The sequence below is a fragment of the Dendrobates tinctorius genome, unplaced genomic scaffold (genome assembly GCF_039654945.1).
Source record: "Dendrobates tinctorius isolate UK_male_01 unplaced genomic scaffold, ASM3965494v1 ptg000450l, whole genome shotgun sequence".
In the NCBI taxonomy this organism is placed as follows: Eukaryota; Metazoa; Chordata; class Amphibia; order Anura; family Dendrobatidae; genus Dendrobates; species Dendrobates tinctorius.
Window position 1 is genome coordinate 1,394,380 of NW_027362112.1, and position 17,289 is coordinate 1,411,668.

The 17,289-nt window shown below is 53.6% G+C and overlaps 1 protein-coding gene across 4 annotated transcripts in view; it reads left to right on the forward strand.

Annotated features, from left to right (window-relative positions):
* Positions 1-1,326: 1,326 nt before the first annotated feature.
* Positions 1,327-17,289, forward strand: part of VAC14 (VAC14 component of PIKFYVE complex) — a 53,288-nt gene continuing 37,325 nt past the window's right edge. For 3 of the 4 annotated variants that reach the window (XM_073564348.1, XM_073564349.1, XM_073564351.1), the window contains exons 1-9: positions 1,328-1,536; positions 5,639-5,789; positions 5,857-6,024; positions 6,609-6,671; positions 6,795-6,902; positions 9,572-9,681; positions 10,298-10,404; positions 10,483-10,617; positions 10,701-10,832. In XM_073564348.1, the coding sequence (XP_073420449.1) occupies positions 1,433-1,536; positions 5,639-5,789; positions 5,857-6,024; positions 6,609-6,671; positions 6,795-6,902; positions 9,572-9,681; positions 10,298-10,404; positions 10,483-10,617; positions 10,701-10,832 (1,078 nt within the window). In that variant the 5' untranslated portion in view covers positions 1,328-1,432. Of the gene's footprint in view, positions 1,537-5,638; positions 5,790-5,856; positions 6,025-6,608; positions 6,672-6,794; positions 6,903-9,571; positions 9,682-10,297; positions 10,405-10,482; positions 10,618-10,700; positions 10,833-17,289 lie in introns of all 4 variants that reach the window. The other variant, XM_073564350.1, reaches the window with a different exon arrangement.

Below are 17,289 nucleotides of genomic sequence, written 5' to 3' on the forward strand. Positions count from 1 at the left end.
AGTGGGGGAGGGTGGTCCTCAGTTGTCAGTCGGGGAGGGGGGTCCCCAGTTGTCAGTCGGTAAGGGGGGAGTCCTCAGTTGTCAGTCGGGGAGGGGGAGTCCTCAGACGGGGAGGGGGAATCCTCAGTTGTCGGGGAGGGGGGTCCTCAGTTGTCAGTCGGGGAGGGGGAATCCTCATTTGTCAGTCGGGGAGGGGGGTCCTCATTTGTCAGTCGGGGAGGGGGGATCCTCAGTTGTCAGTCGGGGAGGGGGTTCCTCAGTCGGGGGGAGTATTCAGTTGTCAGGGGGGAACCCTCAGTCGGGAGGGGGAATCCTCATTTGTCAGTCGGGAGGGGGAGTCCTTATTTGTCAGTGGGGGAGGGGGGTCCTCAGTTGTCATTCGGGGAGGGGGTCCTCAGTTGTCAGTCGGGAAGCGGGGTCCCTCAGTTGTCAGTCGGGAGGGGAGTCCTCAGTTGTCAGTTGGGGAGGGGGATCCTCAGTAGTCAGTCGGGGAGGGGAGGTCCTCAGTTGTCAGTCGGGGAGGGGGGGTCGTCAGTTGGGGAAGGGGGGTCCTCAGTTGTCAGTCGGGGAGGGGGGGTCCTCAATTGTCAGTTGGGAAGGGGGAATCCTCAGTTGTCAGTCGGGGAGCGGGAGTCCTCAGTTGTCAGTTGGGGAGGGGGAGTCCTCAGTTGTCAGTTGGGGAGGGGGATCCTCAGTAGTCAGTCGGGGAGGGGGGGTCCTCAGTTGTCAGTTGGGGAGGGGGAGTCCTCAGTTGTCAGTTGGGGAGGGGGGTCCTCAGTTGTCAGTTGGGGAGGGGGGTCCTCAGTTGTCAGTTGGGGAGGGGGGTCCTCAGTTGTCAGTTGGGGAGGGGGAGTCCTCTGTTGTCAGTTGGGGAGGGGGATCCTCAGTAGTCAGTCGGGGAAGGGGGGTCCTCAGTTGTCAGTCGGGGAGGGGGGGTCGTCAGTTGGGGAAGGGGGGTCCTCAGTTGTCAGTCGGGGAGGGGGGTCCTCAATTGTCAGTTGGGGAGGGGGGTCCTCAGTTGTCAGTCGGGAGGGGGAGTCCTCAGTTGTCAGTTGGGGAGGGGGGTCCTCAGTTGTCAGTCGGGAGGGGGAGTCCTCAGTTGTCAGTTGGGGAGGGGGGTCCTCAGTTGTCAGTCGGGGAGGGGGGGTCCTCAGTTGTCAGTCGGGAGGGGGAGTCCTCAGTTGTCAGTCGGTGAGGGGGGGTCCTCAGTTGTCAGTCGGGAGGGGGAGTCCTCAGTTGTCAGTCGGTGAGGGGGGGTTGTCAGTTGGGGGGGGATGAGTCTTCAGGTCGCCGCTCTCTGGTCACGTTTGGATCCGTTTTCCTGTCAGAACTACATCTCCCATACTGCATCGCGAGTCACATGACGGAGGATCGTGTCCGGGACATGTGACTGCGGCCGCGGTGCCCGGCTGTTGTGGTGAGAGCCGGGAAGATGAGCGCGGAGCGGGAGCTGAGCCCCCTGACCCCGAACATCGTGCGGGCGCTGAACGACAAGATGTACGAGAAGAGGAAGGTGGCGGCGCTGGAGATAGAGAAGTGAGGGGGACACCGGGAGAGAGGAGGGGGGGACACCGGGAGAGAGAGGGGGGGACACCGGGAGAGAGGAGGGGGGGACACCGGGAGAGAGAGGGGGGGACACCGGGAGAGAGGAGGGGGGGACACCGGGAGAGAGAGGGGGGGACACCGGGAGAGAGGAGGGGGGGGGACACCGAGAGAGAGGAGGGGGGGGGACACCGGGAGAGAGGAGGGGGGGGGACACCGGGAGAGAGGAGGAGGGGGGGACACCGGGAGAGAGGAGGGGGGGACACCGGGAGAGAGAGGGGGGGACACCGGGAGAGAGGAGGGGGGGACACCGGGAGAGAGAGGGGGGGACACCGGGAGAGAGGAGGGGGGGGGACACCGGGAGAGAGGAGGGGGGGGGACACCGGGAGAGAGGAGGGGGGGGGACACCGGGAGAGAGGAGGAGGGGGGGACACCGGGAGAGAGGAGGGGGGGACACCGGGAGAGAGAGGGGGGGACACCGGGAGAGAGGAGGGGGGGGGGACACCGGGAGAGAGAGGGGGGGACACCGGGAGAGAGGAGGGGGGGACACCGGGAGAGAGGAGGAGGGGGGGACACCGGGAGAGAGGAGGAGGGGGGGACACCGGGAGAGAGGAGGAGGGGGGGACACCGGGAGAGAGGAGGGGGGGGGGACACCGGGAGAGAGGAGGGGGGGACACCGGGAGAGAGGAGGGGGGGACACCGGGAGAGAGGAGGGGGGGACACCGGGAGAGAGGAGGGGGGGGGACACCGGGAGAGAGGAGGGGGGGGGGACACCGGGAGAGAGGAGGGGGGGGGGACACCGGGAGAGAGGAGGGGGGGACACCGGGAGAGAGGAGGGGGGGACACCGGGAGAGAGAGGGGGGGACACCGGGAGAGAGGAGGGGGGGGGACACCGGGAGAGAGGAGGGGGGGGGACACCGGGAGAGAGAGGGGGGGACACCGGGAGAGAGGAGGGGGGACACCGGGAGAGAGGAGGGGGGACACCGGGAGAGAGGAGGAGGGGGGGACACCGGGAGAGAGGAGGGGGGGGACACCGGGAGAGAGGAGGGACACCGGGAGAGAGGAGGGGGGGGACACCGGGAGAGAGGAAGGGGGACACCGGGAGAGAGGAGGGGGGGGACGGGGGGGACACCGGGAGAGAGGAGGGGGGGGACACCGGGAGAGAGGAGGGGGGGGACACCGGGAGAGAGGAGGGGGGGACACCGGGAGAGAGGAGGGGGGACACCGGGAGAGAGGGGGGGGGACACCGGGAGAGAGGGGGGGGGACACCGGGAGAGAGGAGGGGGGACACCGGGAGAGAGAGGGGGGGGGACACCGGGAGAGAGGAGGGGGGGGGACACCGGGAGAGAGGGGGGGGGACACCGGGAGAGAGGAGGGGGGGACACCGGGAGAGAGGAGGGACACCGGGAGAGAGGAGGGGGGGGACACCGGGAGAGAGGAAGGGGGACACCGGGAGAGAGGAGGGGGGGACACCGGGAGAGAGGAGGGGGGGGACACCGGGAGAGAGGGGGGGGGGACACCGGGAGAGAGGAGGGGGGGACACCGGGAGAGAGGAGGGGGGGGACACCGGGAGAGAGGAGGGGGGGGCACCGGGAGAGAGGAGGGGGGGGACACCGGGAGAGAGGAGGGGGGGACACCGGGAGAGAGGAAGGGGGGGACGGGGGGGACACCGGGAGAGAGGAGGGGGGGGACACCGGGAGAGAGGAGGGGGGGGACACCGGGAGAGAGGAGGGGGGGGACACCGGGAGAGAGGAGGGGGGGACACCGAGAGAGAGGAGGGGGGGACACCGAGAGAGGAGGGGGGGGACACCGAGAGAGAGGAGGGGGGGGATCACCGAGAGAGGGGGGGGGTGGACACTGGGAGAGAGAGAGGGCGGGGGACACGGGAGACACCGGGTGTTACGTGTTTTATAAGCCCGCGGAACTTTTGGCGGTAGGCCTCTTGTGTCAGCACATACCGGGCCAAGATCACGTCTTGATAGTCCATACAGTCCTCATCAGGTACCGTGCGATAGGCGTCCGCTGCCCGGCCTGTCAGCTTGCTGGCCAGAATCTGAACCCGTTCCTCCGGCTTCACTTGATGAAGGGCACACTGCCGCTCAAAGTACTGCAGAAAGCCATCAATGTCTTCCTCTGCCTCCCCCAACTGTCGGAAGGCATTGTACTGGATCTTTTTGTGGCTTACTGTTGAAGGTACCTGGTCGAAGGCCAGAGCTCCCCCTGCTCGCTGGCTCTCCTCTCTTCGCTCTGCCATCTCCATCTTGGCCAGCTCCACTTTGGTCCGCTCTGCCATCTCCATCTTGGCTAGCTCCATCCTGGTCCGCTCGGCCATCTTTTCCTTCAGATCAGTACGCACATCAGCCATCACCTCTCGTATGATCTCTACTGCAGGGTTTGGGCCATAGAACGCCAGTCTGTTCTTTACCTCCCTCTGGAATTCGGTCTCCTCCACGTTCACATTTGGGGGGCGCTGCACTGTCGTGTTTCATGATGGCTGCTATCAAATCCGCTTTTGTTGCTGGCGATCAACCCTCGGGCTTCCACCAGATCTTTTAATGTAGTCTTCTTTAACTTCTGGTAGTTATTTTCCATTCATTACTTTCCTCCTGTAGAAGGGGTATCAAATCCCGCTGTCTGCCACCAGTGTAACGGGGTCTACCAAGCTGGGGTACCTCTTTCAGTACCACCCCGTGTTTTCGGAGGTCCGCTCTGCGAGTCTGAATGAATGACGCTGGCTGGAATTCTTTGGTTACATGGGCGCATATAAAAGATCACTGCTTCTCCACGTATTTCCAGTCTGACAACACTTTACTCACAGGACACAGAATATATCACACAGATACAGAGGGCAGGCCAATAGACAAGCGTCAGGCCAGACATGCATTACAAAAGCCGCAGGTGGCCGGAGCCTGCCGATGTTTACTGTGAGAATTATAAAGGTGGGGGGAGGGCGGACAAAAGGAGAATATCGTGTCCCTCTGCCCAGGGGCGCAGCCTGTGTGCTGATACATTAGGGACATGCATCTCGCATGGAACCTATTATACATACATATAACTGCACAACATATTCTGGGTGCTGAGTGGTTCTGTAACACGTAACACCAGGAGAGAGGGCAGAGGACACGGGAGAGAGGGCGGGAGACACGGGAGAGAGGAGGGGGGACACGGGAGACACTGGGAGAGAGGGCGGGGGACACGGGAGACACCGGGAGAGAGGGCGGGGGACACGGGAGAGGGCGGGGGGGAGACACCGGGAGAGAGGGCGGGGGGACACGGGAGACACCGGGAGAGAGGGCGGGGGGGACACGGGAGACACCGGCAGAAAGGGCGGGGGGACACGGGAGAAATCTGAGAGAGGGCAGGGGGGACACGGGAGAAATCTGAGAGAGGGCGGGGGGGACACTGATGAAGCCAGAGAGAGAGGGCGGGGGGACACGGGAGACATCTGAGAGAGGGTGGGGGGACACGGGAGACATCTGAGAGAGGGCGGGAGGGACACGGGAGAAGCCAGAGAGAGAGAGGGTGGGAGGACACGGGAGACATCTGAGAGAGGGTGGGGGGACACGGGAGACTTCTGAGAGAGGGCGGGGGGACACGGGAGAAGCCAGAGAGAGAGGGCGGGGGGGGACACAGGAGAAGCCAGAGACAGAGGGCTGGGGGGACACGGGAGACATCTGAGAGAGGGCGGGGAGGACACGGGAGAAGCCAGAGAGAGAGGGTGGGGGGACACGGGAGACATCTGAGAGAGGGTGGGGGGACACGGGAGACTTCTGAGAGAGGGCGGGGGGACACGGGAGAAGCCAGAAAGAGAGGGCGGGGCGGACACAGGAGAAGCCAGAGACAGAGGGCTGGGGGGACACGGGAGACATCTGAGAGAGGGCGGGGGGACACGGGAGAAGCCAGAAAGAGAGGGCGGGGCGGACACAGGAGAAGCCAGAGAGAGAGGGCAGAGTCTATAGACACTTGGGAGACAGAATGGGAGGACACGAGTCTTCCTGGGGGGTTCGGATATTAGAATTTAGTTCTTGGGAATAGGGGGATAACTGGAGACCCCGGGGGTCTTCCCGGTGACCACGTCTTGCTTCTGTGTCCGCAGGTTGGTGCGGGAGTTTGTGGCGCAGAATAATGGGACGCAGATTAAACACGTCATCCTGATCCTGTCGCAGGAGTTTGCGCTCTCGCAGCATCCGCACAGCAGGAAGGGAGGTCTGATCGGGCTGGCCGCATGCTCCATCGCGCTGGGCAAGGTAAGGGCTGTGGAGGTTGGTGGTGCCGGGGCGCCGGGCCTGCATTAACCCTCTCCTCTCACTGCAGGACTCGGGCCAGTACCTGCGGGAGCTGATTGAACCCGTCCTGACTTGCTTTAACGATGCGGACAGCCGGCTGCGCTACTACGCCTGCGAGGCGCTCTACAACATCGTGAAGGTGGCCCGTGGCGCCGTCCTGCCGCACTTCAACGTGTTGTTTGATGGACTCAGTAAGGTAAAGAGACGGGCGGTCACCTGCGGCTCCTCCGTGTGTTGTGCTCGCTCTGAGGTCGCCATGGTAACCACAATAGACTTCCTGTCATGTGTCCTCTGCCAGCATGCAGTATGAATGACGGCCACATGATGGCGCTACATTTTCTTTGCTCCTTTTCTTTCCTGGGATGATTGTGGGGATCCTACAGGATCTGGATGTTGATGACCTTATCCTTCTCGATCAGTGGTGTCCGACACACCATCCGTCCCCTACTCTGCAGGTCGGATTACAATCTTTTAGGGCGGCTTTCACATTGCACATCTGGGTGTCCGAAAGTGCTGCGCTCTGCTGGCGCCATTTCAGCCTGTGGCCCCGTCAGCGCAGATGCCCGAGGACTGGTTATTAAGGGTTCTGATGAGCGAGCTCCGATAAGGTGTTAGAAGGGGTCATCCTCGGGCGCCGGAGACCCCGCAGCTGCCTGACAGCCACAACACATGCAGGGACTGCCTAACTTCGGCCTGCTTCCATCCGCTACGGCAGTGGGGGCTTCATCCCCAGATCCGGGGGCTTCTCCAGCATACGTGACGTACTTCTCTATTTCACAGCTTGCTGCAGATCCGGACCCCAATGTGAAGAGCGGCTCCGAGCTCCTGGACCGGCTGCTGAAGGTTAGTGCCCATCCTCAGTGGTGTGTGAGCATGAGCCTATCCCCGTGCAGCAGAGAAGCCGCACGCTGCGGACGGCAGGATGAGCCTTGCGCTCCTGTAATGTCCCTCGCTTCCTCCTTCTAGGATATTGTGACGGAAAGCAGCAAATTTGACTTGGTCGGGTTTGTCCCACTTCTGAGGGAAAGAATTTACTCCAACAACCAGTACGCCCGACAATTCATCATCTCCTGGGTGAGTAGCAAGATCCGAGAGCACCCCCTAGTGGTGGCTGCAGACAGGATCTTATCATGTATCTCTGTATACAGGGAGCTCCCCCTAGTGGTGGCTGCAGACAGGATCTTATCATGTATCTCTGTATACAGGGAGCTCTCCCTAGTGGAGGCTGCAGACAGGATCTTATCATGTATCTCTGTATACAGGGAGCTCCCCCTAGTGGTGACTGCAGACAGGATCTTATCATGTATCTCTGTATACAGGGAGCTCCCCCTAGTGGTGGCTGCAGACAGGATCTTATCATGTATCTCTGTATACAGGGAGCTCCCCCTAGTGGTGGCTGCAGATAGGATCTCATCATGTATCTCTGTATACAGGGAGCTCCCCCTTGTGGTGACTGCAGACAGGATCTTATCATGTATCTCTGTATACAGCGAGCTCCCCCTAGTGGTGGCTGCAGACAGGATCTTATCATGTATCTCTGTATACAGGGAGCTCCCCCTAGTGGTGGCTACTGACAGGATCTTATCATGTATCTCTGTATACAGGGAGCGCCCCCTAGTGGTGGCTGCAGACAGGATCTTATCATGTATCTCTGTATACAGGGAGCTCCCCCTAGTGGTGGCTGCAGATAGGATCTCATCATGTATCTCTGTATACAGGGAGCTCCCCCTTGTGGTGACTGCAGACAGGATCTTATCATGTATCTCTGTATACAGCGAGCTCCCCCTAGTGGTGGCTGCAGACAGGATTTTATCATGTATCTCTGTATACAGGGAGCTCCCCCTAGTGGTGGCTGCAGACAGGATCTTATCATGTATCTCTGTATACAGGGAGCGCCCCCTAGTGGTGGCTGCAGACAGGATCTTATTATGTATCTCTGTATACAGGGAGCTCCCCCTAGTGGTGGCTGCAGACAGAATCTTATCATGTATCTCTGTATACAGGGAGCTCCCCCTAGTGGTGGCTACTGACAGGATCTTATCATGTATCTCTGTATACAGGGAGCTCCCTCTAGTGGTGGCTTCAGACAGGATCTTATCATGTATCTCTGTATACAGGGAGCTCCCCCTAGTGGTGGCTGCAGACAGGATCTTATCATGTATCTCTGTATACAGGGAGCTCCCCCTAGTGGAGGCTGCAGACAGGATCTTATCATGTATCTCTGTATACAGGGAGCTCCCCCTAGTGGTGACTGCAGACAGGATCTTATCATGTATCTCTGTATACAGGGAGCTCCCCCTAGTGGTGGCTGCAGATAGGATCTCATCATGTACCTCTGTATACAGGGAGCTCCCCCTTGTGGTGACTGCAGACAGGATCTTATCATGTATCTCTGTATACAGCGAGCTCCCCCTAGTGGTGGCTGCAGACAGGATCTTATCATATATCTTTGTATACAGGGAGCTCACCTTAGTGGTGACTGCAGACAGGATCTCATCATGTATCTCTGTATACAGGGAGCTCCCCCTAGTGGTGGCTGCAGACAGGATCTTATCATGTATCTGTATACAGGGAGCTCCCCCTAGTGGTGGCTGCAGACAGGATTTTATCATGTATCTCTGCATACAGGGTGCTCCACCTAGTGGTGGCTTCAGACAGGATCTTATCATGTATCTCTGTATACAGGGAGCTCCCCCTAGTGGTGACTCCAGACAGGATCTCATCATGTATCTTTGTATACAGGGAGCTCCCCCTAGTGGAGGCTGCAGACAGGATCTCATCATGTATCTCTGTATACAGGGAGCTCCCCCTAGTGGTGACTGCAGACAGGATCTTATCATGTATCTCTGTATACAGGGTGCTCCCCCTAGTGGTGGCTGCAGACAGGATCTTATCATGTATCTCTGTATACAGGGAGCTCCCCCTAGTGGTGGCTGCAGACAGGATCTCATCATGTATCTGTATAAAGGGTGCTCCCCCTAGTGGTGACTGCAGACAGGATCTTATCATGTATCTCTGTATACAGGGAGCTCCCCCTAGTGGTGGCTGCAGACAGGATTTTATCTTGTATCTCTGTATACAGGGTGCTCCCCCTAGTGGTGGCTGCAGACAGGATCTTATGTATCTGTATAAAGGGTGCTCCCCCTAGTGGTGACTGCAGACAGGATCTTATCATGTATCTCTGTATACAGGGAGCTCCCCCTAGTGGAGGCTGCAGACAGGATCTTATCATGTATCTCTGTATACAGGGAGCTCCACCTAGTGGTGACTGCAGACAGGACCTTATCATGCAGCTCTGTATACAGGGAGCTCCCCCTAGTGGAGGCTGCAGACAGGATCTTATCATGCAGCTCTGTATACAGGGAGCTCCCCCTAGTGGGGGCTGCAGACAGGATCTTATCATGTATCTCTGGATACAGGGAGATCCCCCTAGTGGTGACTGCAGACAGGACCTTATCATGCAGCTCTGTATACAGGGAGCTCCCCCTAGTGGAGGCTGCAGACAGGATCTTATCATGTATCTCTGGATACAGGGAGCTCCACCTAGTGGTGACTGCAGACAGGACCTTATCATGCAGCTCTGTATACAGGGAGCTCCCCCTAGTGGAGGCTGCAGACAGGATCTTATCATGCAGCTCTGTATACAGGGAGCTCCCCCTAGTGGTGGCTGCAGACAGGATCTTATCACTCATTTTTGTCAGTAGTTGGTGTTTATCTTTATCTGATAAGTATTTATTTCTCAGATTCTTGTTCTGGAGAATGTTCCTGACATCAATTTGCTGGAGTATCTACCTGAGATTCTGGACGGTCTGTTTCAAATACTTGGAGATAACAGTAAAGAGATTCGGAAGATGTGAGTAATTGTGACTGAGTTTTGGTCCTTAATCATATTACTTATGGGAGTGGCTGCAGACAGGATCTTATCATGTATCTCTGTATATAGGGAGCTCCCCCTAGTGGAGGCTGCAGACAGGATCTTATCATGTATCTCTATACAGGGAGCTCCCCCTAGTGGTGGCTGCAGACATGATCTTATCATGTATCTCTGTATACAGGGAGCTCCCCCTAGTGGTGGCTGCAGACAGGATCTTATCATGTATCTCTGTATACAGGGGCCTTAGTGTAAAAGGGATTTTCCATGACTCGGTGTCACTGTCCTCTCCTTGGAATAGGCCATTATTATCAATTCTGTTGCCTCACTTGTCTAATCAGGCTCCGGTTGTCCATACAGGTCCTATAGAGATGACGTCACCTTCTTCGTTCTTGAGACCACAGGAGTTTTGTATTTTTGCAGACATTCCCTTTAAGCTTCTCTGTCACTGCTCTGCCATCTGACCCTTGTCGTCTGGCAGCATTGCAGGCTTCACTGTGTTAGGCCAGATTATATGAGGCTTGTTCTCTGGAGGATGATGGGTGTAGTGGTGCATGGACACCTGAGCGAACCTTCAGCTGTGGCTGTGCTCCTGCAGGTGTGAGGTGTCTCTGGGCGAGTTCCTGAAGGAGATTAAGAAGATGCCGGACAGTGTGAAGTTTGCAGAAATGGCCAATATTCTGGTGATCCACTGCCAGTCGTCAGGTGAGTGCTTCTCGCCCCGTCCTGGCTCTGGATCTGGGCGGCAGTGACGACTGTCTCCCACGATGTCCCTGTTGACAGATGACCTGATCCAGCTGATGGCCATGTCCTGGATGCGGGAGTTCCTGCAGCTGGCCGGCAGAGTGATGCTTCCATATTCCTCCGGCATCCTGACTGCTGTCCTGCCATGTCTGTCGTACGACGATCGCAAGAAGAGTATCCTTTGTGACGTGCCGCACCCTGCTGTTCATACATGATGCCTTCTCCTCCTGCGTCTTCCTTACATCTTTTCACTCCAGGTATTAAGGAGGTGGCCAATGTGTGTAACCTCAGCCTGATGAAGCTTGTGACCCCCGAAGATGATGAGAGTGATGACACAAGTCAGTTACCAAAGGAAGAGCTGCTGTCTTATCAAGAGGCTACTGACCATGGTGAGACCAGTATGGATGTGAGCGTTAGCCGGAGCTCCGCACAACTCTAAGGAGATGTCCACTCAGAGAACTGGACTCATCTAAAGCCAAAAACATAGAAAAACCTGAAAACTCACAACTTTACTTGATACTAGCTGAAGAGCCTGGCGCTGCCCGGGTATAGTAACTACGGTTAGTTATAACAAATTATAGTGATTATATCTACATATATATATAAAGCTGAGTGTATAGCCCCGCCCACTCCCCATAGCCACATTCACTATAATATCCCATATCATCCCGTCAGCCAGATCCACCGGACTACTACCCCTAATATCCCACATCATCCTGTCAGCCAGAGCCACTGGACTACTACCACTAATATCCCACATCATCCCCTCAGCCAGAGCCACCGGACTACTACCCCTAATATCCCACATCATCCCGTCAGCCAGAGCCACCGGACTACTACCCCTAATATCCCACATCATCCCGTCAGCCAGAGCCACCGGACTACTACCCCTAATATCCCACATCATCCCGTCAGCCAGAGCCACCGGACTACTACCCCTAATATCCCACATCATCCCGTCAGCCAGAGCCACCGGACTACTACCCCTAATATCCCACATCATCCCGTCAGCCAGAGCCACCGGACTACTACTGTCGGGGTCGTAAACGACAATAAATCCTCATTCACCAGTCATTCCAAATCATTGTGCGAGCGCAAAACATCTGGTACCAATTAAGAATGACTCAGACACGCAGCTGATTCAGTCTTAGCTAATGTCCTGCATCCACACCTGTCAGGAGCAGTACAACAACTGGCTTTATTTACAAATACACAATACTATATTGAGTGTTAGGGGAAGGCGTGCATTAGGCGGGGTTTATGCAGTATACATCTAGTGTCCAGTCTCTCTCTGATTCGTCAAAAAGTCTCCCGATGGTTACTTCTTCTTCACATTCCTGAGTTATCTTTTTTAGGAGAAATGAAACTTAACTTAACTCTTTAGACACTGAATTTAAGTGAAAGTGAACACTGGCAGCCATCTTTAATACAGTTACATTTGCATTAGCAAGCAATTAGGAAAAACTTATTGTTTCACAGTATAAAAGTTATATAAGAAAATATATTTTCACCTTGACAATCCCCCCTAAACACTAAGTTTTTCCCTTAATGAAAGATCCTTCGAGACTGTCCATGCGATGGGAAAAGGGGAGGTGGATTTCTTCATCCAGACACCTCAGAAGCTCTCCCCTAGCGAGAGGCCTCCAGGCAGCTGAACCCTTCACTAACCTCACATGGAGTTCTCCCGCTGTCCCTAAACTAAGTCTCTTAACATCATCTGAGAATGGGGGGTTTTGTCTACTCTCTTGAGGGGAATATACTTAGGGATCTCCCCTAGATCAGTACCATCGTACTCTGGTGGGTCTACTTCTTGATTGAGGAAGGTGCCAGTCGGAGTTGCTTTGGCAATAACCTTTTTATACAAGGGAATAACACAACAAAGAGTTATCGATCCAATTACAAGGAGGGCAATCAGTACTATACAAGCTTGTTGAAGGAATCCCTTGAGTCCACCCAACCAGCCGGAAAAGAAAGATGTGTCTACTCCAGCATTAGTTTTCAATTCTGCTGCTAACCCAGTTATCTTTTTAAGGGCTATCATGGTTTTTCCATTCACTCCAGAGTTCTGAGGGATATAGGTACAACACTCCTCTCCCACCATCCCACAAACTCCTCCTTTCTCAGCTAATATCATATCAAGGGCTAGTCGATTTTGGAGTGTCATTATAGTGTTAGGGCCCAATTCTTCAACTATACCTTGGAAGGCATCTTGGCTGAAATTGACAAACCTTTGTTCACTGTAATATATGTAATTGATCCATTCAACATTTTTATTAATCTGCACCTGTGGGATTATAGAAGCAAAGCCAGCATAGATCTGGTTCTGGGCTTTAAATTGGTCAGGCACCCCCCTTGGCACTCCAATAGCATCAATATATACTAGTGGATCTTCTTCATAACTCATATGGAGCTGATCGAGGCTTCTCCTTTTCCTGGTAGGTTCATCAGGTATCTTTGGATCCCAGGGTAGAATCTTGAACTGCATAGCTAGTTTAACAAGGGTGCATTGGCCTGTCCAGGCATTTGGCAACCTAGGACGGAGCTTACCATCTCCACATAACCAATAAATGTCATACATATATTGTGTATGTTTGATTAACAAGTCAGTATCTAGAGAACTATTCTCTTTGCAGAAACCTGCCTCGAAGATCCCTACTGGTGTACCTGTGGTGTCGTGGGAATTATAGCAGGTGTAATTGTCAGCTAATACAGTTACTTCTCCTGGGACCTTTAGTTTGGGTTCCTTATGAATTAGTGGGACGTAATCTGGGCAATCAGTGGGCTTCAAACCTTTCAACAAATTCATGACACAGGCAGTGGTGTTTAGGTATGCTCTGAGTATTCAACTGGTCATTCGGAATAACAAAGGTAGCTGGAGTCAAACGACCCAGAGTACAAGCACCTTTTACCCCTACTGGCAACCATTTATATGCATTGTCTCCACATACCCAGAACATGTCACTAGGTAGGTCCCATAGGGCTGAATGTTGTAATACCAGTCTATGAACTAAATCTATGAACGCAGATACATTCTGAAGCATACACCAATTTGGAAGTTGTCCTAAAGGGCTACACTACCCTACATCGGGATTTCTACAGGTGGGAGTTCCTTTCTCATATCCAGATGACTCGTTGCAAGGTATATTACCTGAAATATTAAAACAAGTTTCATTATTGCCCTGGGGAAATAAATTGGAATACTCCCAGGACGTGTTATGCAACCTTCTTTCTAGCAGTATTGGTTTGAAGGCATCAGTAGAGTGGGAAGTTACATTAAAACTAACTTGTAGGCCATACATTGGAATTTGCCCCAGGTAGGTTAACCGAGTTCTATTCCTGGGTACCCAAGCCCCCCCTTTATATGCCAGATATTGAAGGTATGTGTTACTTCCTGAAAGATTACCCTGCCACCAAGGGTATCCTACCCATCCCACAATAGGTATACCAACAGTTGTGTTCCATAACTTCACATTATTTGTGGCATTATTAGCGAGTGTATCAGAACAACTGGTCCAGGCAAATAATTCCTCGGGTGGCACAGGAATAACAAGGAACGGAATACTAGTGGCTGATACTGGTGAATGTGTGCAGATCCAGCAATCTGCTGGAGACTGAGTGTCTTTTGACCAATCATTTAGTATTTTTTCATGATGTTGTATAAACTTATTATTCAAGGACATTGGAGAATTTAGACTGTCCCACGCAGCTACCATTATTACAGATAATGCAACAAAACCAAACCAAAACATTATGCACTCTTATGCTTTGTTAATTCCTGTGGCTAGTTTGCAATGCGATGCGTGGATCCAGGTTGGTCGTCCTTCCAACTTAACAGAAGTAGGCGTTGTTAGGAGTACTTGGTAAGGTCCTTGATATCGGGGTTCAAGGGTCTTTCTGGAGTGTTTCTTGACATATACGTAATCACCAGGTTGCAGACAGTGAGTTCCTTCCACACTATCTGGATCTGGAATGGAAGAGAAAACTAGAGAATGCATTTGAGTTAAATGCTTTTGCAACTGGATTACATAACTTGTCAAATTATCCACATTGAGTGTTAAGACCTGTGGGTAGTACAACCCTGTGTTCGGTGGTCTTCCAAACAGTATCTCGAAGGGTGACAGTTTAGCTTTCCCCGTGGGTGTGTACCTTACTGAGAATAATGCTAATGGGAGACACTCTGGCCATGGTCTATGGGTTTGTTCCATGGTTTTCTGTATTTTCAATTTTAGTGTCCCGTTCATTCTCTCTACCTTCCCTGAACTCTGTGGGTGGTAGGGTGTATGAAATGCTTGTTCTACACCTATCATTTGCATTACATTTTGCATTACCTCAGCAGTAAAGTGTGTACCTCTGTCTGATTCAATTGTTTCAGGGACACCGAATCGTGGTACTAGTTCCATCACCAGTTTCTTTGCAGTGGCTCGAGCTGTAGCCGTTTTCACCGGGTAGGCCTCTGGCCATCCAGAGAAGAGATCTACACATACTAGGATATTTGCATACACTCCTACCTTGGTAGCTGTATGTCGTCAATCTGCCGTCTCTGAAACGGGTAGAGAGGCCTAGGTGTCGCTTTCTTAGGGACTTTTACTGTTTTACCTGGGTTGTGCTGTGCACAGATGAGGCATGATTGTACAAGTTTCGCGGCTGCGCAACTGAAGCCAGGAGCGATCCAGAAGGCATCTACCATGGCACACATGTGACTTTTTGAGGTGTGAGTGGGGCCATGTGCTGCTTGCGCCATGATTGGGAACAGGGACTTTGGTGGGCACAATTTATCCTTATTCTCCCATACTCCGTTTGAGTTCAGCTCAGCTCCCAGTCTCCCCCAGTGTACCTTCTCTGTTTGGGTAGCCTTTTGCTGGAGGGATTTCAGGACATCTAGACCCAATGTGGCTGGAATACGCTGACTCCCCGCCACCGTCCACTGCTCTCTCTAGGCTGCCTTGTGCTATTTTAGCAGCCTCGTTCGCCCTTCTATTGCCCTCTACCTCCACGGAGTCACCTTTGTGTGTGCTTTTACCTTGACAATGCCAACCTGGACTGGTAACATCAATGCCTCCATCAATTGTTTCACCAGCTCTGCATTTTTAATGGGCTTCGAATCTGTGAAAATATTAGCGACTTTACCTGCAGCGGCTCTACACGCCTCAGTGAGTGCCTTCAACTCTGCCTCCTGCGCCGACATGTGAGGAGAGAGTGGTTCCGCTCGGATTACCTCATGTGAGGATACTACTGCATATCCAGTGTAGAATCGTCCATCCTGGTGGTATCTGGGGCCATCTACAAAAAAGAAACTCAAAGTCTGCATTAGGAACAGGTTTTTCATGAATGTGTGCAAACCCAACTGTCTCCTGACTCATCAGTTCTATGCAGACATGTTCATGCGTCATGTCAAAGTATCCTTCCTCACTCGCCAATACGGTCACCAATTCCCCCTTTTCTGAATCCACAGGCAGGAGGGTGGCTGGATTCAGAACGTTACATCTTTTGAGGAGTGACATACTCAGGAATTAGTAGAGCACACTCAAGTCGGAGCTGTCTGGCCATAGACAGATGTTTTGGTTGAACTTGTAGGAGTATGGCATGGATGTCATGTGGGGAATAGATTGTCAAAAGGAACGTCAGTGTCATCTCACATGCCTTCCCTATTACGTCTCCACTTTTTTCCTTGTGCTCCAGCATACATGACAGGTCGTTTTATTGTCCTTGTTTGCTCAATTTCTTTAGCTATCTTAAGGAGGTCTTTGATTGAGGTGATGCCTGATAGATCAGACCATGTAGCCCCGTAGATGCTCCTAGTCTGTTCCAGTTTCCTTACATACTGCATGGGAAATTTGTCCGGGTCAGGTAACTTGTTAACAATAGCATCAATTTGTACCGGAGTGAAGGGTTTGTATTTCAGCTTCAGCCCTTCTTCTTCTTCGTCATGTGTCACTGCCTCATCCTTCGGGGCAGTTGGGGGTGCTGTGGGTATTACCTCATCCAGGGGCTTTATACCTGTGTGCATCAGTGGTATCATGTATTCAGCTACCAAGGGCATGATGCCCTCTAATCCGGATTCATGGTAACAGACGATCCTAACTTCTTGTAAATCGAGATCTGGGGTTGATTGGAGACAATTCTTGATGACTTCAACGTGTTCCTTCATACAGGGGCCCAGTGGGTATCCAAAGAGTCCTGAAGATATCAATGGTATAGCCAAAGTTCTACGAGGAAGTGTATCTCTCCCTAGCCGTCCTGCAAAGATAAGCACTGTCTGTAAGGCGGTCTGCAATATTGTACGGCAATGCTCGGGTGTCCTGTAATCATATATAGGGCCTGCAGTGTGTAACACTATATCACAGGGCAAATTCCCTCCCTGGGTGGACATAGCGTCTCCTGGATGCAAGGGGCCATAATTGGTAAGGTAGGCCTGACACTCTTGGGTTATGGCTGGGCCTCCCTTTTTAGCTATCTGTTGGGCCAAACCACCTCTATGCGACAGGGTAGAGTTAGCTGGGTTCACTATGGCTCCTACCTGGTGGGTAACTATGTCCCCATACCCCACTGAGAAAAGAACCTGGGAGCCCTGAGGTGTGATGTAATAGCGTGAATGACAGGGGAACCAGATTTCAGGGTCATGGGGCAACCTAGAGGATTTGTTGAGAGGGGTAGGTAGTGGACTCCTTCCGGGCCGGGGGGATTCGAACGGACCTAATAGCAGTGGCGGGGCAGGGGGAATTGTAGCAACCTGATTGTCAGAATCTTCTGATCCCTCATCATCTCCGATAGCTTGGCGCCTCATACGCATTACGGACCGGAAAGCCGTACTGCCGGTCAGGGCATCAAGAGTGAAGGGACCTTGAC